This window comes from Plecotus auritus (genome assembly GCF_963455305.1).
Source record: "Plecotus auritus genome assembly, chromosome: 11".
NCBI lineage: Eukaryota > Metazoa > Chordata > Mammalia > Chiroptera > Vespertilionidae > Plecotus > Plecotus auritus.
In genome coordinates this window covers 54,225,496-54,247,439 of record NC_137777.1, presented here as the reverse complement: position 1 = coordinate 54,247,439, position 21,944 = coordinate 54,225,496, and the positions used below count along the sequence as shown (strand labels likewise).

At 43.2% G+C, this 21,944-nt stretch overlaps 1 protein-coding gene across 9 annotated transcripts in view; it reads right to left on the bottom strand.

Moving 5' to 3' along the window:
* RALYL (RALY RNA binding protein like) overlaps window positions 1-21,944 on the bottom strand; it is a 573,551-nt gene that overhangs the window by 50,272 nt on the left and 501,335 nt on the right. For all 9 annotated transcript variants that reach the window (XM_080647107.1, XM_080647102.1, XM_080647108.1 and 6 more), the window contains one exon: window positions 12,875-13,038. In XM_080647107.1, coding sequence (XP_080503233.1) covers window positions 12,875-13,038 — 164 coding nt within the window. The remainder of the gene's footprint in view (window positions 1-12,874; window positions 13,039-21,944) is intronic.

Here is a 21,944-nt window from a genome sequence, read left to right as displayed (position 1 = left end):
CAGACGCTGTCAGATCTCAGAGGATGCTTTCAAGTCCCATCCACTCTGACTGCCTCCAGCTCCCCCCACACCGAGGACTTGATCACACAGTGATTCTCCAGGATGGGGGCCTCTGACATTCTTCTCACCAACGTGGTGCGAGGTGGAGGGATCTAGAAATATTTTATAAAATTGCTGACACTAAATTTAGTTTTGGCAAATACTAGTAGTTGAGTAACTCTTAGATGGACTCAGATTGAGGGAGGATTCAATCCTGACAGGTGTGTGAATAATGATACTTTTATTAACATATATTTTGTAACATATATTTTAGCAGACAGTGATATTTTTAATCCAGTACTTTGGTGATTGATGGGAACCAGAATATCACACTTTTCCCCTAAAATGTCTAAGAGGCTAGAGAAGTCTCCCAACTTACAGAACGCTGTACTTGACTTTTTAAAAAGGAAACGGAGGCAGTGAGCTGTGCCAGCCTCCCTAAGCCCTGACACCGAGGAAGGAATTCACTGATGCTCCCACTGCCAGTTTCACACAGATGGCTCTCATGCTGGGTTCTTGCTGTTTACTATGGTTTTAAAAATAAAAGATAAGACGAATAGAAGATTGACAACTTTTCATTTTGCCAAGTAAGGATGTTAAAAAACAATTATAACAAACATCCTACTATCTCCTATAATTAGAAAGAAAGGGCTTAAGAAAAGGGCAACCTCATGTTGACCAAACACTCCTTTAAATGAAGCTTGTTTATGTTCATGAAAATCCCTGCGCCACCCTTAGCTTCCCATTGTGATGAGAACGTTTGGAAATGCTGTCGGAACCCACAGAAACCGGAGCCTGAAGATGTTGAAGCTGGCACTGTGGGAGCCACACCTGCCCATGAGCTTTCACCTGGGGGTTGGGGTGTCTGTGTCCCAGCAGAGAGCCATGCTCAAGGTCTGGGCACAGTCCCGGCCATGTAGCTCAGTTGCTTAGAGCGTTGTCCTTATCCACCAAGGTTATGGGTTCAATCTCCAGTTAGGTCACATACAAGAACCGACCGGTGAATGCATAACTAAGTGAACAACATGAAACAACAAATGGATGTTTTTCTCTCTCCATTCCTCTTTCTAAAATCAATCAATAAAACATTTTAAAAAGGTTTGGGGCACAGATCTTGAAATCAGGGACTATCCTTCTCTGTCACTTTCACTTCAAATTTATAATAATCTGAACTTGGCTATTCCCTAGGAATTTCAGAAAAAACAAAACAAAACAAAACAAAACAACTGAGTGTTTAGATTGCTTCTGTAGTCTTCAGGAAATTTATTGTAAATAGTGAAAACTAAATGCAACCTATGTTTGCTTGAAATAGGGCTGTCTGTCAACTCAGATATGTCATATAATATACAGGGTAAATTGTGCATTAATGTACACTAATCGCTCAAAGGAAGAAAGACTTTTTCCAATATGAAAATGAGAATTTTTTTCCATTATAAAATCACAAGTTTTTCATAAAAAACAGATTTTTACTTATAATGCAAAGTCACTTGTAAAATAAAAGCTGCAAGAATCAGGGGCCCCTGGAGTGTTCCTATTCTGAAGACCCCAAATGAAAGCAGAACAGGTTAAAGTAGAGAATTGCTCCTTCTGTCAGTCATTTCAAAGACATAAAAGTGCCGATGTGGAATTGCAGCTCAATTTGAAAAACATCGTCTGTCACAACCTGAAATGGATTCTGCTTTGAAGAATGATTTTCACTCCCTTTGATGAAAGCACCCCGTGTAGTTTTACTTAAACCTACCGAACGTAATAGAAAACATTTTATAACACCAGCTTTCAGTGCCGGAGCTGGGACTGTGGCTGGGAAGTAACAGATTTCTCGGTAAGTGGAGCCACTCCGCCGCCCAGGAATGCAATTGACTAATTTTAATTTATCTCCTTAAAAAACAAACAAATTAACCACCAATGTCCAGTTTTATACAAACTGCATTCCTTCCAACGAGGCATCTGGACTGGGCAGGAGGAACTTGTCAGTGTGAGGGGGAGGGTTGCTTTGTCTGGGCTCATGCCCTCCTCGGTGGGAACCTCTCACCACAGTGGGTGGCTGTGACATCTGTCTGATTAGCTCCTGGAGCTCAGAGACAACAGGGGCGGAGCCAGCCTGGTCCGGCCTCTTTGCTGCCCGCACCAGGGCAGGCGGTGGGTGCAGGCCTGTGGGGTGCCCGCCCCTTTCTTGGATGCCTAGCGCAGGGGATGGCTCTCCTAGCCTGGATTCCAGAGGACCCTGCCACGAGCCACCTCTGTGTCGATGTGCTTCTCTCTCTCACTTTTTCTGCCCTTTTTCTACCTTTTTTGGTTCCTGTTAACAATTTCTCTACCGCTTGGTGGGTGACAGTCATTCCCTGTTTCTACCTACCCCATCAATATTGTACAACAGCAGTTTTCTAAACCTAGAATTTTAAAAATCTTTGCAACTTTGATTTCTGACATTTTCCCAAAACAACAGAAGTTAGTGCAGAATTAAGGTGAGCCTCGGGTCCAAAGCGCCCCAGGCAGGCTTTCTGCCCCACGCCTTTCCTTCCCAGTGTTTTCACTGCATCTTCACCGGCATCTGCGCTCCGGCCGCCCGGCCTCTGCAGTGGGACCCGCAGCGCCTTACTTACACGCCGTAAGTCCTTCCTGCGGAAAAGCCCAACTGTCCCAACTTTTATAGGAAAAGGACCAGAAACACTCTCACGCTCCAACCCAATTCTTCAGGCTGCTACACGGGGTCTCTCCAGAGATAACCCCAGGTGTGCCTCCCATTGCCTCTCAGGCTGGCCCTCCACTTGAGCAGCACAGCTGTGCCGCTCAGCCAGCATGGGGCCTCCAGACCAGCTCACCGCTGTGCCCAGGGAGTCACCTCCAGCAGCTCAGAGCAGGCTCATCTCCAACTCCCACCCTCCGCCTGGGAGCCTTGCTGTAAGGACTCACTGAGCTCTAGCGTTTAGAACGCTTGGCACCTCGCTCGCATCAGCAGGCCAATAGGTGGTAGAAGCAGAAGTTGCTATTTCAGGTATTATTATTTTTATTATTTACATGCCTATCCAGCAAAAACGCTCCCTCCCCCACGAATATGTCTGTCAAATATCCCACGTGCCTTTCAGGAACCATATTCTGTCTTTTCCGTCCTGTGAATTCTTCCTGGACTAGCCTGCTGGAGGGGCGTGTCTTGGCCCATCTGTTTACTGGCGTCACAGGTGCTCCCGGACACCGTGCTGCGGACGCCCTCTATGTCCCTCTCCATGTTAAACGTGAGCTCCTGAGTGATGCTCCGGCTCCGCGCTGGACGGCGCCAGCGGCTGCTTTGGGATGTTTCCTGGATTTGGGCCAGCTCCTCCTCTTCCTCCCTGCGAGGCTCCTGCTACCAGGAGGCCGTGGGCTTCGAGGTCTGTCCTCCTTAATTAAACATGATACGAACACGTCTAAGAAGAAACCCTAACTCCGATTAGCACCGAATGGAAAACTTCCTGCCTTTTCATCATAAACCAGCTCTGTGCAACTTATTCAGATTCCTGGTTGACATAGTATTCTGATCTCTGACAATATTACATTTTAGAAAGAAGAAATTATGGGCGGTTGTCTAAAGTAAGACATATTAATGGACCTATGCCATCATAGGCTCTCAACAACAAAACTCCCTGAATGGAGAGAGGGCATCCATTTTTCTCTCCCTCCCTCCCTTCCTCCCTTTCTTCCTTTCTTCCTTCCTCCCCTCCCTGACCCCTCCTCCCAATCCTAAGCACATCTTAAACACAGAAAGAAATTAACAAACGCCAGACAGGCGGTAGGTGTTGTACGCAGGTATGGTCACTGCAAGCCCCGCTCAGCCTTGTGTGTGTGCTGGCCACTGATGGAGCTCACTGCCCAATTCAAGGCTGGATAACCAAGCAGGAAGTGCAGAGGGAAAATGACGTGGAAACAGCCCTTTCCTAATTTATCAGAAGCACTACGACAAAACATAAGAAAAGAATGCCTGCCTTTGGCAAACACCGTTTTGCAATTTTTCCCAATTCCCCTTGACTCTTCAAAATCCAAACTTCTTGTATTTAAAGACATCCCATTGACTGCAGCACCTTATTCATGTGGAGTATGAGCTAGCAAGGGTCAGGAGTAGTTCTCTTACAGTAGGTTCCCCAAAACAAAGAGAACCTAATATTCTCTTACAGTAGAACTACTCCTGACCCTTGCTAGCTCATACTCTACATGAATAGTAGTTCTAATACTGAAGCCTGGCTGGTGTGGCTCAGTGGTTGAGTGTTGACCTATGAACCAGGGGGTCAAGGTTTGATTGCCAGTCAGGCTCAATCCCCAGTAAGGGGTGTGCAGGAGGCAGCCAATCAATGATTCTCTCTCATCATTGATGTTTCTATCTCACCCTCTCCCTTCCTTTCTGAAATCAATGATAATAATAAAAAAGAATAATACCAAATACTTTTAATCAATGTGCTGTTATACAATTATTGATATAGGAAAGCTGGGTGCTGGGGACAATTAGTTCTGATTACTGGAGATTATCAATTTTGCAATTTAAAAATTATGAATGTGAGAATCTGAGAAAATGGCTTCACTTCCCAGTTGGCTCCAAATCTCTCTACTCACATCCTCTTCCCTGTGTTTCTAATGGCCTGAGGCTCCGGGAACAACTGCTCACACCCGGGGTGGGTGGGGGTGGTGTCACGTTTTCAGGCATCCAAACCCTTGTTCCTGTTTCCACTGGTCTGCCTGCACGCTCACTCCGCCTGGGGCATGCCCTTTGTCCCTGAAACCCTCAGCTCCAATGTTGCCCATGCTCTGTGACGTCCCCTCCACGCTTGTCCTCTTCTGCACCAGACTCGTCCTCCTTCCCACACCTTCCAGGTGACACTCAGGGGGACACCATTAGAGCTGAGCCTCAGATCAGGGCACCAGCGGTGGAGGAGGGAGAGGAGGGCAGTGAGAGCCCACCGGGAAGTAAAGCAGTTTTCTCAGACTCTCCCACTCTTGGGTTCAGTGATCAGATCTCCCTGTCCCATCCCAGCAGTTTTGTTTAAACCGGTTGCCTGTGACATGCCTGCTAGTCCCCATGCGCAAGTGAGCAGTAGGCATTTGGGTATATGAGTCTGGAGAATGGGAGAGAGCAAAAGTAGGAAAATAAATATGTGTGTAACCAGTTAGAGATGGCATTTTAAGTTACTATATTAGATGGGCCTGCCTAGTATTTTAAGGAGTTTGCATACATAATGCGTGTTTTAGATGGCATCAGATACTGCCTTCCAAGGGAGTTTACATATTTAGGAGCTCCTATGTTGGGTGCATTGATAATTACAAGGGATGTCCTCTTGTTGAAATGATGCCTTTACCTTTATGTCTTTTACTCCTTTCCTCTAGATAAATTCTACAACAAAAGCTTTGCAAAAAAAAAAAAAAAAATTGACAAAAGAAAACATGCTGTTAACTATGCAGCTCTATTCATGTGTTTGGTAAGAAAATAAATAACATGCAAACATAAAAAAGAAAACATAATGTCATATTAAAAATCTATGTGTGTCCAGTTGACTATACAAACTTATTTTTCTATGAGTGGTTATAGGGTTTCAATTTAAAATTATTCTTCACAATTAAAAAAATGATAAATGAAAATAAAAAACCTAACAAGTTCCTAGGATAAATGGCTTTAACTTGCTTTTAGACACTAGAGAAACTAGGATTAGGTTACATCACACAGACCATCTTAAACATTTTCGCCTAAGCTGTCACTGCAGGATTTTAGTTTGAAAAAAGAAGGCATGCTAAATCATTTCAGACCTGCTCTCTCTAAATAGCTCATTGATTTGGTGATAAACATTATTACATTCGGATACAGTCAACAAAGTGATGTCTGTGCCTTTTGCTGCAATGAGATACAATCTGAGAGGAAACAGGCGTACAGGATGACACTGTCTGTCTGTATCCGAAAATGTGTGCCTCTCTGATTTATGTGATGGAAAATATTTCCATTTATGTTCATCCCTGTGGGGCAAGACTACCCAGGGACAAATAAAGACTATTCAGCTCGCTGCCTCTATCAGTGATCTTCACAGAGGGCAATATCACCCTGAGGGCACTTCTGCCAATCGGGACTGAGCTAGACGGGCTGGACATGCCCTGGAGCCCTCCTGCAGTCCCTCCCTGGCTGGCCAACCTCCTATGTCCTTCCCCGGCCCCCATCGTGCACCAGTGGGGTCCCTTGGCCTGGCCTGCGCCCTCTCACAATCTGGGACCCCTCGGGGGATGTCAGAGAGCCAGTTTTGGCCTGATCCCACAGGCCAGGCCAAGAGACCCCACTGGTGCACCAATTTGTGCACCACACCCCTGTTCATCAATAAAAAACCAATTAAACCCATCTGGTCTAATGTGTCATTTTTTGCCTGGAAAATCTATCCATTGATGTCAATGGGGTGCTAATGTCCCCTCTTATGCCTGCATTCCTCTTTTTCTCTCCCTTTACACCCATCAACATTTGCTTTACATATTTAGGTGCTTCTATGTTGTGTGCATTGATGTTTACAACAGTTATTTCCTCTTGTTGAAATGATGCCTTTATTATTATGTAATAACCTTTGTCTCTTGTTATAGCCTTTGTCTTAGAAGGAAACAAAAGCATAGGCAATAAAATCTTGGACATTTCTCTTACCAATATTTTTTTCTGACATATTTCCTTGGGTAAGGGAAACAAAAGAAAAAATAAACAAATGGGACTACATCAAACTAAAAAGGTCTGCACAGCAAGGGAAACCATCAACAAAACAAAGAGAACCTATTGAATGGGAAGAGATATTTGCCAATGATACGTCTGATAAGGAGTTAATATTCAAAATTTATAAAGAACTCAGATAACTCGACACCAAAAGAACAAACGACCAATTAAAAAGTGGGCAAAGAACCTGAAGAGACACTTCTCCAAAGAGTACATACAGATGGCCAATAGACATATGAAAAGATGCTCAACATCACTAATTATAAGAGAGATGCAATGAAATATCACTTCACACCTTTCAGAATGGCTATCATCAATAAATCAAACAACAGGTGTTGGTGAGGATGTAGAGAAAAGGGAACCTTCGTGCACTGTTGATGGGAATGCAGATTGGTGTAGCCACTGTGGAAAACTGTGGAGGTTCCACAAAAATTAGAAATAAAATTGCCTTATGACCCAGTGATTCCACTTCTGGGTATATATCTAAAGAACTGCAAAATAATAATTCAAAAGAATATATACCTCTCCATGTTCCTTGTAGCATTATTAACAATAGCCAAGATATGGAAGCAGCCTAAGTGCCCATCAATAGATGATTGGATTAAAAAGCTGTGGTACATATATATGATGGAATATCACTCAGCCATAAAAAAGAATTAAATCTTATCATTTGCAACAGCATGGATATACCTAGAGGTTATTATGTTAAGTGAAATAATTCAGACAGAAAGACAAACATCATGTGATTCCACATATGTGGAATCTAAAGAACAATGTAAAAAACAAACAAAATGGAAACAGTCCCATAGATACAGAGAACAGACTGATGGAGGCCACAGGAGAGGGGGGCTGGGGGGCTGGGTCACATAAGGTGAAGGGATCAAGAAGTACAAATAGGTAGTCACAAAATAGTCACAGGATGTAAAAAGCACATCAGAAGGAATATAGTCAATATTGTAATAACTATGAAGTCAGGTGGACACTTGAATTATTAGAGGGAATAATTTGTAAACTATATAAATATCTATCCTCTGTTCTGTACATCTGAAGCTAATACAAATACTGTTGAATGCAAACTGTAATCAAAAACCAAAAGAAAGAAGCCTGAGAATCTGACAATTTACAGTACATTCTCAAAGCCCTATACTGACTTCATATAATCACTTTGTTAAATGTATTAATCTGAACAGATAGAGTTCAGGATCAAATGCAGACCTGCCTACTATAAACTCAAGATATTCTATAAGTTTCTCTTAGTTGTAGCATTTCTAAAGAGGTATTTCTTTTTTTAAAAATAAATCTTTATTGTTCAGATTATTACAATTGTTCCTCTTTTTTTCCCCCATAGCTCCCTTCCACCCTCTACCCTTACCCCCCAACCCACTGTCCTCATCCATAGGTGTACGATTTTTGTTCAGTCTCTTCCCGCACCCCCCACACCCCTTTCCCCCCAAGAATTGTCAGTCCACTCCCTTTCTATGCCCCTGATTCTATTATATTCACCAGTTTATTCTGTTCATCAGATTGTTTATTCACTTGATTTTTAGATTCACTTGTTGATAGATATGTATTTGTTGTTTATAATTTTTATCTTTACCTTTTTCTTCTCCTTCCTCTTCTTAAAGAATACCTTTCAGCATTTCATATAATACTGGTTTGGCAGTGATGAACTCCTTTAGCGTTTTCTTATCTGTGAAGCTCTTTATCTGCCCTTCAATTCTGAATGATAGCTTTGCTGGGTAGAGTAATCTTGGTTGTAGGTTCTTGCTATTCATCACTTTGAATATTTCTTGCCACTCCTGTCTGGCCTGCATAGTTTCTGTTGAGAAATCAGCTGACAATCGTATGGGTGCTCCCTTGTGGGTAACTAACTGTTTTTCTCTTGCTGCTTTTAATATTCTCTCTTTGTCTTTTGCTCTTGGAATTTTAATTATGATGTGTCTTGGTGTGGTCCTCTTTGGATTCCTTTTGTTTGGGGTTCTCTGCACTTCCTGGACTTGTAAGTCTATTTCTTTCACCAGGTAGGGGAAGTTTTCTGTCATTATTTCTTCAAATAGGTTTTCAGTATCTTGCTCTCTCTCTTCTTCATCCTTATAATTCGGATGTTGGTATGCTTGAAGTTGTCCTAGAGGCTCCTTACACTATCTTCATATTTTTGGATTCTTTTTTCTTTTTGCTTTTCCGGTTGGGTGTTTTTTGCTTCTTTGTATTTAAAATCTTTGACTCGATTCTTCCACATGATTGTTGCTAAAAAAACAAAAGACGCCCTAACCGGTTTGGCTCAGTGGCTAGAGCGTCAGCCTGCGGACTCAAGGGTCCCAGGTTCGATTCTGGTCAAGGGCATGTACCTTGGTTGCGGGCACATCCCCAGTAGGGGGTGTGCAGGAGGCAGCTGATTGATGTTTCTCTCTCATCGATGTTTCTAACTCTCTATCCCTCTCCCTTCCTCTCTGTAAAAAATAAAAAAAATATATTAAAAAAAAAAAACACAAAACAAAAGACGCCAGATTTATTTCAAAGCGGCTGGTTGATATTGAGACGTGCAGGTTCAGGGTTAGCCTTCCCTGAAGACTATCGCATCTGTGCAAAACCCGGAAAGAGGCAAACTGAAGCCACTAGTCCTAACAGGCAATGATGATGACTGACACTGGGAGGTGGCAGATAAGCAGCAGGTGCAGAATATTAGAAATTGCTGCTTCTGGGAAATCCTGAGCTTTGGGGGGAGGGGAGGGGAGGCACAGAGCCAGGGATGGCATCAGGGCTGCTACAGTCAAGTCCGGAGGGGACTTAGAGCAGTATTGTTAGCTTTTAAGAGATTAACCGGTAAATACCGGTTGATTCATAACAGTTTAGTATGTTAATATAGCCACTAATGAAACAGGGGGCTAGTGGAATATCCAAATTAAGGTAGTTTCTGTGGAAGACATGGGAATTAAAAGAAAATTCATCAAGGAAGCAAAAGCAAGGAAAGGAAAAGAGGAGAAACAGTAAATTATACACCTGACATGAGGATGGAAGAAATATAATCCAATATATTAGTTAATCATAAGTGAAAAATTATAATTTTACACCTGTAAAGTGGGAATGATATACTAATACCTCACAGGGCAGTGACGTCAAATAAATTAGTTCATATCTGCAAAGTACTTGAATCCATAGCTATCATAAACACTAAAAAAAGTGCTAGCTATTATTCTTTTTCCTATTATTATTATAAACTATTTCATAAAAACCATCCAAGCAGCATGGGATATAAACCAAAAGCTCAAGAAAAGAAAAAAGTAAAATCACCACGGTGGTAGAGGATCTTAATCACCCTCAGAAGTTGACATCAATTTGCCACAACACAGCAGGGTGAGGGAGGATTTGGGTAATAGCCCACAGGGTAACACACTACCCTCAGCCCTAGACTGGAAGCAGAAATAGGGCCTGCTTATATGTCCATTTAGACAGTCTGTTCATCACGAAGCCAACATTCTTTTTTTTTTTTTAATAAAAAAGAATTATAAGATATTAAAAGAACTATAAAATAAAATTTAGCTTTATTGTAAAAAAAAAAGAGAAACCAACATTCTTAATAAATATCTCAAAAAAATTTTCATCATCCCCATTCTCTCTCCATGACCCAAGATAAACTAGAAATAGAAAAATACAAAGGTGAAAAATAATCACTTGAATACTAAGATTTTACATTAAAATAACCTCTGGAGTCCACCATCTTCTCCGCACGCCGGGCAGGGCAGGTGGGTATGGCCACCTCGTGGCCGAATCTGCACAGTTGAGTGGCACTTGCCAGAGAAGGCCACGGAGGAGGGAGGGCCATCCCCTCAGGGAGCACTGCCTCAGGACCAGGGTTTCTGGTTGTTAGGAAGACAGAGTTGCCATTGGCCTTTGGGGGTGGGGTCAGGAATGCTACATGATCTGCAAAGCCCAGAACACTCTCACCGATGAAGAATTGCTGTGGCCAATAAGCCAATGATGTTGCCATTGATAAACTTTGTCTTAAAAGCGACCACAGGGCAAAGAATCCACAGATGCCTGATATTTCTGTTTGAAGTTAAGTTAATATTACCATGGTAGAAAAATGTCTTCTGTAAACCTCGCAGGCAATTCAATGTTCAATTTCCCACAGAAAAACTGAATTCAAGAACTTTGCTTTGCTTTTGACAATCATCTGAGAGCATATAACACTGTTTAGGAATTGCTGCTGAGAGTCATTTTATTTTATTACTAAGACTCAGAAAGGGAACTCATGTTTAGCTACCACAGAACAGATAGACAAATGGGCAGATATGCGCACAGGGAACTGTAAATCTATTTTACTTGCTATTTAGGTGATATTAGCTAGGTCACATTCTCGGCCACATTCTGAGCAAACCAAACTTTTATCAGTTACCAGAGCAACAGTGAGTCCTTCTCCCTGAGCTACCTTTTTGTATATCTTCACGTAAAGACCAAGTGTTTCAGTGATTCCGTCTTAGCAACTCTGGTCGTCCCGGAAGGCCAGGGCAGTGTCATGTGGTAGGTACAGCACCTGGCATGGGAAGCACGAGGCTGGCTGCAGGCCTGGCTCTCCCTTACCAGCCATGTGACTCCCGGTGTTTCCTCATCGGTACACTGGGAGAACAGTACTTGCCTGACTCGTCTTAAAGGGCTGGGATGCCGAGTGACCACAAAGTCCCTCTAAGGGCCCCCAAGCTGCACTGACTCTCGCTTCCCCTAGCTCTCTGTGCTTGTTACCAGCCACCCTCTCCTCTCCCCTATCTCCTCCCCGGCCCCCGAGCTCTGCACCTCCCTGGTCCCCGGCTATGCTGATTGCACATGTCTGTGCTCACCGTTCTCTCTGCCCAGAACGCCCTGCCCCGACAACTTTGGAGCACTCTCGTACTCATGCACTTCCTTTTCTTTCCTTTTTTAAAAAATATATTTTTATTGATTTCAGAGAGGAAGGGAGAAGGAAAGAGAGATGGAAACATCAATGATGAGAGAGCATCATTGATCCGCTGCCTCCTGCACGGCCCCCACGAGGGATTGAGCCTGCAACCCCATTCCCTGACTGGGAATCAAACCATGACCTCCTGGTTCTTAGGTCAACACTCAACTGCGGAGCCATGACAGCCGGGCACTCATGCACTTTCTTGAGGTCTCTGCTCATGTCATCTCGTCCAAGAGGTTGTCAGAGACTATCCTGTGACAGAGTTCTCCCAACCCTTTCTGTTAATCTATTGTACTCGATTCCTCAACACAGAGACAATCAGCCATGTATTATCTCACATTTTAATTTGTTTACTTATTGTCTGTTTCTTCTCTGCTAGAATGTAATCTCAAAGAATGCAGGAAACTTCACTCTCTTTTCCTTAGGAATAGTATTCCAGTAATATATTAGAGTTTTTTCTGAGTCAGTCTGTGTAAAAATTTAGAAGTGTGCTTAGTTAGAAAGTTTGTGTCTCTACGTTTCAGCAATGTAAAATTATATAAATATTTTATTTTTTATGACATTAAGTATGACTGCAGACACATCTATAATAATAAAAGCATAATATGCTAATTAGACAGGGCGTCCTTCCGGACGACCTTCCAGATGAAGCCAGGGCTGCAAAGGAAGCCCGGGTCCTGGGTGCCAGAGGGAAGCCGGTGCTGGCAGTCGGGGGAAGGAAGGCCTGCTCTTGCAGGTATTTTGTGCATCGGGCCTCTAGTAACTCTATAATGATTTACAGTAGGATGGCAAGTTACACTTTTATCCTCTCCACTATGCAGTTTGCCTATCTTCATGATCCTAATGCATTTTCAGTTACTCACGCACGGATTTTGCATAATGTTCCTCTGGAAAGGTAGTATATGCACTCTATTCAGAAGGGAAATTGTTCATTCACTGAAAGCAACATGTTCTGCTTCAGGACTTTAAACGCCACAAGCTAAGAGCGCCAACAGCTCATTATTTGCTCAGATCAAAGTTTTCAAAGTGCTCCTGGGTTTTGTCAGTCACACCTGTGTTTGTGCTGGAAATTGACCCATTTCTTACCAATTTTCCTTAGTGCACAGCAGACACTCCGTGCTGGTGTGGTTACCTGCTGACACAGGCTTCAGGCAATGTATCTACCCCACCCTCTTTAAAAGGCAATGAAGGAGGCTACTTACATTTCGAGCCTGATGAAGAGGACCCGCTGACAGCAGATCTCGACCCCCCTTTCATGGAAAAGACCCCTTTTCCCCGACGAGTCGTCGAGACAGCCACCCTGGGGCGCTTCAGCGGGATGACTGCACGAGGAGGTGGAGGCACGCGGCCGTGGTAATCGAACAACCTGCACAGAACACAGACATAGGAAGATTGGCTTGGGCCTCAGCATGCTGTCCAGGGAGGAAATTATTGAGAGAATAGCCTGGCAGAAAACTTCAGTAGATGTTTGGTTATTTAACATTTGGAAATGGGTATTTATTAGAAAATCATTTCTCAAAAGAAATAAAAAGTAGCCTATGCTTTCTGGACATTCGAATCTGACTCTCCAATATGAGCTCATTTGTCAGGTATGAAAGGACATATACAGGTGTCCATTGTTACAGCATCTCTTTCATTTCTAACTTTACTTATTTCAGTCCCCTCTCTTTATTTCTTGTTGAGTCTGGCTAGGGGGTCATCAACCTGTTTATTTTTTCAAAGAACCAGCTCTTGGATTTATTGATCTATTGTACTTATTTTTTAGTCTCTATGTCATTTATTTCCACTCTGATCTTTATTATGTCCTTCCTTCTACTTCCTCTAGGCTTTTCTTGCCGTTCTCTTTCGAAGTCATTTGCTAGTAGTTGTAAGGTTGGATCATTTATTAGTCCTTTTTCTTGTTTCTTGAGGTAGGCCTGCAGTGCTATGAACCTTCCTCTCAGGACTGCTTTCACTGTGTCCCATAGGTTTTGGGTGGTGGTTGTGTGTTCGTTTTCACTTGTTTCCAGGGAGTTTTAAATTTCTTGTTAGTTCTCATTGGTAACCCATTCATTGTTTATTGTTTAATAACATGCTATTTAACCTCGATATATTTGAGTGTTTTTGAGGTTTTTTTTAAAATTGTAGTTGATTTCTAACTCCATGCCATTGTGATCCGAGAAGATGCTTGCTATTATATCAGTCTTCTTGAATTTGCATAGACTTGTTTTGTGCCCTAACATATGTTCTCTTTTTGAGAATGTTCCATGTGCTCCTGAGAAGAATGTATATTCTGTTGCTTTGGGGGAAATGTTCTGTAAATATCGGTTAGATCCATCTGATCAAGTGTGTCATTTAAGGCCTCTGTTTCCTTGTTAACTTTTTGTCTGGAAGATCTATCCAGTGATGTCAGTGGAGTGTTAAAGTCCCCTACTATGACTGTATTGCTGTCAATCTCTCCCTTAAAGTCCATCAAGAGTATTTTTATGTACTTGGTGCTCCTATATTGGGTGCATATATGTTTACAAGGGTTATATTTTCTTTTTGAATCCTTTCCTTTCGTATTATGAATGGCCTTCTTTGTCTCTTGTTATGGCCCTTGTTTTGAAGTCAATCTTGTCTGATATGAGTATCGCTACCCCCCTCCCCCTTTTTTCCTTTCCATTTACTTGGGAATATATTTTTCCATCTCTTCACTCTCAGTCTGTGTGCATCTTTTGTTTTGAGGTGGGTCTCTTGTAGACAGCATATATATGGGTCATGTTTTTTTTTTTTTTTTTTTTTTATCTATTCAGTCACCCTATGTCTTTTGACTGGAATATTTAATCCATTTACATTTAAGGTTATTATGATAGGTATTTATTTATTGCCATTTTTGTTTTTTTTATGCCTATGATCCTCTTTCCATTTCTTTAGGAAGAAAGATTTAAAAAACCTTCTATAATAGGTTCTTTCATAAAGCTACATGTTATTTACACATTCAGATAAAATGGGATAATTGTTTTGGAGAAAAAGATGTGAAATATGGTAACAATTAGACAGGCTGGTTTCCAAATATTCATTCATTCTGTTGGAGGAAAAGAAGTAGAATATGAGCCACATTTAAAACGGAAGTTAGAGCTAGGAATGTCCAGCATTAGCAAGCTAAAGTGTTAAAAAACGATTGGGAAACATGCTGTGGAAAAAGCAAGAGATATCTGGGAAGGAAAAGAAATGAGAGAGTTCAAAGGGGGAGCCATCCTCTGTGAATAAGCGAAGTCCACTAGGTCCAAAGAACCGCTGGCAAAGAGCAGCTCGTGGGGGTCCACCCAGCTCAATGTAGGCAGAGTGACAACCAGGGTTAGGAGCGCCATCCCTACCAGGCCTGGAGAATCAAGAGGGTCAACCAAGCCCCCCCCTAATTTCCACCACAAACAAGGTCTCCAGGACTTCTTTATAAGTTGAATTTTCAGAGCACCTTAAGTCAGTGAACCAAAGTTTGAAGGCAGCTGTTGAGGGAGGAGAAAATGTGGCAATCAACTCTTCTCTCCCGGGGTAGACATTGCCTTGAGATGAAAGTCAAGCTCTTTTGGATGGACCGTTGCCCCAGGCCATGCAATCCAGCAGGTTCATTAAATAAGCTAATCCATACATTTGGTAAAGAGCACTTCTAAAGCATCACTGAAATCTATACCGATATAAGAATGCTATAATGAAAATTCAGGCCAAATAAAGTACCGTACTCATTGCTACTTCAGTGACGATGCAATTGAGTGATATTTTATAGGGGACTGAAAAGTCTAGCAGCATCTCTCCTGCCTCCCCAGCCGAGGAGCACAAAGCCTGCATGTGGCTGGGTCTGAGCCTATGTGGAGAGAAGGCAGCTGCATCTGACACACTTCTTGTATGTGACACACATTTTATAACTTCCTCAGTATGTGTCCTGTCCTTTGTTGATAATTCCAACATAGTGTAGCCTGGTTCTCTGACTATTTTGCTGAGTTGCTTCAAAGGGGGTGGGGGGTGAGGTGACTCCTTCTCACCAAGGAACCAGGTGCCGTTTTACCAAGTCCTTCTGCCAAACTGATGGAATGGCATACAGCATCAGAACGTCACCTTTTAAAAGTGATATGTAATTTAAAACAAAACAAAACAAAGAAACAGACAAAGAAAGGTATGGGCATTTCACAGAATTTGACAAAATGAAATGGTATTGGGGAGTTTCTTAATCTTCACTGGGCACATGTGAGTTGACCAGAAAGAAAAGGGAGGAAGACTGGGCACTGTCCTATGCATAGAAGCATAGCAGGGTCAGGCTGGGTAGGGGCACTGAGATGGGATGTGGGGTCCTTCCCAATGCCAGGGAAGTGGGCGAAGAGCAGCTGTGAAGGGGACCCCCGTGTTGGCTTCTTACCCAAATTCTGTGTGTCACAGCTCAAAGAAATGTTGCCTTCACAGAGTATGGATGGGGCTGAGACAAAGGAAACAGTCCATTTAGGATCCATATAAGACAACAAAGATGTCAACCAACGGAGCTCAGTGGACTCCAAATTCCAAAGGTCAGTTAAAACTAACATTTCTTCCCTCCTCTTATGTTTTTATTTCCACTCTTAGAATTATACAGATCCCGGGTCTTTCTGTACTGGTTCATTTTTTCCCAATATTGCTTAGTCAGAATACCGTTTTCTCCCTGTATTTACTGGTCAAATAGATAATGATTCATGATAAAGCCAAACACATCAGTTTTCCTTCCCCAGTGTCTATTTTAAATTAAAACCTCTAAAAATCTAAGAATACTATTCCCCCATAATATTTACTGATCAAATAGATAATGGTTTACAATGAAGCTAAAACATAATTTTCCTTCCCCAAGGTCTATTCTAAAATAATAACTCTAAAGAGCTACTCTCAAACTGATGGAAACAAATAAAACAAATGCAGTCATATTTTAATAAAAGCAACCCTTGGAGGAAATTTGAGGATTTAAGTTGCTTTATTTAATAAACATTTCTAATTTTCATGTGCCCATTTCTTGTTTGGAATTTTCTTTGCTTTAATAATATCAGAAACATGTAATTTTATTGAATAGAAAAAGCTAAAACCTGGTAAATAATTTTAATATTAACTTACTTGACAAAATAGACATAATTTGTCTCTAGGAAGAATAAGGATATTAGCTATTAAAATGGCTTCTTTTTGGACAAAGGCAATTCAATGGCATATCCTATCTAATAAAAGAGTAATATGCAAATTGACCATCACTCCAACACACAAGATGGCTGCCCCCATGTGGTCAAAGATGACTGCCCCATGTGGACACAAGATGGCCACTATAAGATGGCCAGCAGGGGAGGGCAGTTGGGAGGGACCAGGTCTGCAAGGGAGGGCAGTTGTGGGAGATCAGGCCAGCAGGGGAGGGCAGTTAGGGACAATCAGGCTTGCAGCGGAGCAGTTAGGCATCAATCAGGCTGGCAGGGGAGTGGTTAGGGGGTGATCAGGCTGGCAAACAGAAGCGGTTAGGGGCAATCAGGAAGGCAGGCAGGCGAGCAGTTGGGAGCCAGCAGTCCTGGATTGTGAGAGGGATGTCCGACTGCCCGTTTAGACCCGGTCCTACCTGGATCGGGCCTAAACGGGCAGTCGGACATCCCTCGAGAGGTCCCAGATTGGAGAGGGAGTAGCCTGGGCTGAGGGACACCCCCCCCCATGCACGAATTTTGTGCACCGGGCCTCTAGTTGACATATAATGAATATAATTTTGAATGTTTGCTTTTATTAAAAACTTGTTACTATTAAACTTTAACAACAATAAAGCAACATTTTAGGGAAAATAGATGAAAACCCCTAACTCCCAGTGTCACACTCTAAAACAACTAGTATCATTCTCTAGTGTTTTTCCCACAAGCACACCATTCTTCACAGAATTAGAAATGTGTGCAGTCACGCTTTCTGGCGAATTCTCCTTGGATTATATTAACAGCATTCCAAGCCTGCTCGGTGGTCTTCCTAATGGTTCTTTTCATGGCTGTGTCTATTTTCTCAGGTGGACACACCTTGTTCTAATAAATCATCGGCTGGTGGACTTTGGACTGAATGCCTGTTTTTTACTGTCAGCTAATTTGATTTTAAAATTAAAAAATAACTTAAATGTAACATTTGTAGAGCATTTTGTCACTGAACACTGAATGTTGATTTTAGAGAAATAGTGAGTTCAAGAATTGGCAGTTACCTGTTTTCTCTTAAAGTTCCTTCATGTAAATGACTTCTTCATTTTCCTTACTTATGAATCAGAGTGTATAGTCACATGTGCTTAATGCTAAGAACAATATGTGGCCTGGACTTGGGGCTTACTCACTGGACTGCCTGGACCCAAACCCTGAGAATAGGTTCCTGGCCACGTTCTCACTGGGACCTTTTAGCAGGTGTATGATCGATAACCAGGGATCAAAACATTAACTATGCAACTGCCATTTGACCCAGTGATCTCAATTCTAGGAATATATCCCAAGAAAGAATTTATGCACCCCTATGTTCATAGCAGTATTAATTACAATAGCTAAGATCTGGAAACAGTCCAAGTGCCCATCAGTAGATGAGTGGATAAAAAAGCTGTGGTACATTTATACCATGGAATGCTATGCAGCTGTAAAAAAGAAGGATTTCTTACCCTTTGACACAGCATGGAGGGACCTAGAGAGTATCATGCTAAGTGAAATAAGCCAGTCAGAGAAGGACAAGTATCACATGATCTCACTTATATGTGGGATCTAAAGAACAAAATAAACTAAATAAACTGATGAACAAAATAGATACAGGGATATAGAAACATGGAATAGACTGTCAAATCTCAGAAGGAGGGGGGTGGGTGGGAAGAGATTAACCAAAGAATTTATATACATACTAGAGGCCCGGTGCATGAAATTCATGCACGGGGGGGGGGGGGGGGGGTGTTCCTCAGCCCAGCCTGCACCCTCTCCAATCTGGGACCTCTTGAGGGATGTATGACTGCCTGTTTAGGCCTGATACCCCTGGGATCGGGCTGAAACGGGTGGTCAGACATCCCTCTCACAATTCAGGACTGCTGGCTCCCAACTGCCCTCCCCTGCTGGCCTGGTCCCACCCAACTGCCCTCCCCTGCAGGCCTGGGTTGCCTCCAACTGCCCTCCTCTGCAGGCCTGGCACCCCTCAACTGCCCTCCCCTGCTGGCCTTGTCTCCCCCAACTGCCCTCCCCTGAAGGCCTGGTGCCCTCTAACTGCCCTACCCTGCTAGCCTGCCCCCCCTCCCCAAATGCCCTCTCCTGCAGGCCTGGTCCCCCCCAACTGCCCTCCCCTGCAGGCCTGGGTTGCCCCCAACTGCCCACCCCTGCAGGCCTGGTCCCCCCCAACTGCTCTCCCCTGCAGGCCTGCCCCCCCAACTGCCCTCCCCTGCAGGCCTGCCCCCCCCAACTGCCCTTCCCTGCTGGCCTGCCCTCCCCAACTGCCCTCCCCTGCAGGCCTGCCCCCCCCCAATTGCCCTCCCCTGCTGGCCTGCTCTCCCCAACTGCCCTCCCCTGCTGGCCTGGTCTCCCCCAATTGCCCTCCCCTGCAGGCCTGGGTCACCCCCAACTGTCCTCCTCTGCAGGCCTTGTCCCCTCCAACTGCCCTCCTCTGCCAGCCTGGTCACCCCCAATTGCCCTCCTCTGCTGGACTGGTTACCCCTAACTTCCCACAACTGCCTTCCCCTGCTGGCCATCTTGTGGTGGCCATCTTGTGTCCACATGGGGGCAGACATCTTTGACCTCATGGGGGCGGCCATCTTGTGTCTTGGTGTGATGGTCAGTTTTCATATTACTCTTTTATTAGATAGGACTAGAGGCCTGGTTCACGAATTTGTGCACAGTTGGGGCCCTTGGCCTGGGTGGTGATAGGGCCTGATTGGGGCTGGCTGGCTGAGGGGAGGGACCATGGGAGGTTGGCCAGCCAGTGGGAGGTTAGCTGTGGGAGTGCACTGACCACCATGGGGCAGCTTCTTCATTGAGTGTCTGCCCCCTGGCGGTCAGTGTGCATCATAGTTACCCGCCAGTTGTCTGGTGGTAATGGTTGCTTAGGCTTTTATATACATAGATATGGATAACCAATGGACACAGACAATAGTGTGGTGAGGGCCTGGCGCTGGGGGCAGAGGTGGGCTAGAAGGGATCAATGGCGGGGGTAGGTAAATGGTACATCTATATAACTTAAACAATAAAGATACATTAAAGAAGCAAACAAACCAGGGAACCAGTGAGGATCTTCCCCCCTGACTTGAACGAACATTGAATCCTTTTTTCAACACTGCTGAACTTCGGATAGGTGTACAGTCTATAAAACCAAATCAAGGTGTCTCCTGATTTTTAAACAAGGCTATATTTGAAACCCACATAAGTGATTTTTATAGCCTTTTAGTATATCTTTTTTCTATACTGTTTGAATGATTCAAAATTCATCTATAATTTCCACCCCAACTTCAGATAAACTTTTGGTTACAACTGATCAGAAAATACCTTTTAAAGACTCCCTTCACTTGTGTCCAGTAGATGAATAATTTCTCTTTCTGTTTTTTGTCATTAAATGTTTCCAAGATTTCAGTGAAGTCCGCCATCACTGGTCTTGTGCAAACACTTCTGGGACAGGCCTCAAAGGCTCGCTGACTGAGATCTTGAATGATCCTTCTTGTAATAGGTTTTTTAAAATAAATCTTTATTGTTCAGATTATGACAATTGTTCCTCTTCCCCCCCCCCCCATAGCTCCCCTCCACCCGGTTCCCACCCCACCCTCTGCCCTTACCCCCCGCCACTGTCCTCATCCATAGGTGTACGATTTTTGTCCAGTCTCTTCCCGCACCCCCCACACCCCTTTCCCCCCAAGAATTGTCAGTCCACTCCCTTTCTATGCCCCTGATTCTATTATATTCACCAGTTTATTCTGTTCATCAGATTGTTTATTCACTTGATTTTTAGATTCACTTGTTGATAGATATGTATTTGTTGTTTATAATTTTTATCTTTACCTTTTTCTTCTCCTTCCTCTTCTTAAAGAATACCTTTCAGCATTTCATATAATACTGGTTTGGCGGTGATGAACTCCTTTAGCGTTTTCTTATCTGTGAAGCTCTTTATCTGCCCTTCAATTCTGAATGATAGCTTTGCTGGGTAGAGTAATCTTGGTTGTAGGTTCTTGCTATTCATCACTTTGAATATTTCTTGCCACTCCCGTCTGGCCTGCATAGTTTCTGTTGAGAAATCAGCTGACAATCATATGGGTGCTCCCTTGTGGGTAACTAACTGTTTTTCTCTTGGTGCTTTTAATATTCTCTCTTTGTCTTTTGCTCTTGGCATTTTAATTATGATGTGTCTTGGTGTGGTCCTCTTTGGATTTCTTTTGTTTGGGGTTCTCAGCGCTTCCTGGACTTGTAAGTCTATTTCTTTCATCAGGTAGGGGAAGTTTTCTGTCATTATTTCTTCAAATATGTTTTCAGTATCTTGCTCTCTCTCTTCTTCATCCTTATAATTCGGATGTTGGTACACTTGAAGTTGTCCCAGAGGCTCCTTACACTATCTTCATATTTTTGGATTCTTTTTCTTTTTGCTTTTCCGGTTGGGTGTTTTTTGCTTCTTTGTATTTCAAATCTTTGACTTGATTCTTGGGATCCTCTAGTCTGCTGTTGAACCTCTGTATATTATTTTTTTATTTCAGTCATTGTATGCTTAATTTCTAGTTGGTCCTTTTTCATATCCTCGAGGGTCTCGCTAAATTTATTGGCCTTTTCTAGAAAATTCTTGAAAAACCTTATAACCATGGTTTTGAACTCTATATCCAGTATTTTGCTTTCCTCCATTTCTTTCATTTGTGACCTGTTTCTTTGTCTCCGCATTTTGGCTGCTTCCCTGAGTTGATAGAGTGGCTTTGTGTGCTAGGTGTCCTATAGGGTCCAGTGGCTCAGCCTCCCCAGTTATCTGAGGTGGACACTCTTGGTGCACCCCTTTGTGGGCTGTGTGCACAGTCTTGTTGTAGTTAAGCCTTGATTATTGTTGATATCACTGGGAGGAATTGACCTCCAGGCCAGTTGGCTGTGAGGATCAGCTGTGTCTATGCTGGAAGAACTTCTGTGCTGGAGATACCCTTATGAGGCAAGACTCGCTTCAGTGGGGCTTTGGTGCTCACTGAGTCTGCCCCTTGAGTGTGTCTCTTATGGATTTGAGGAGTTGTAATCTGGATGGTCCCACTCTGACCCCTGGGTACACTGGCTCTTGGATCTCCAAGGAGGTGCTAATTTAGCCTCTGCCTGAGGCCACCCA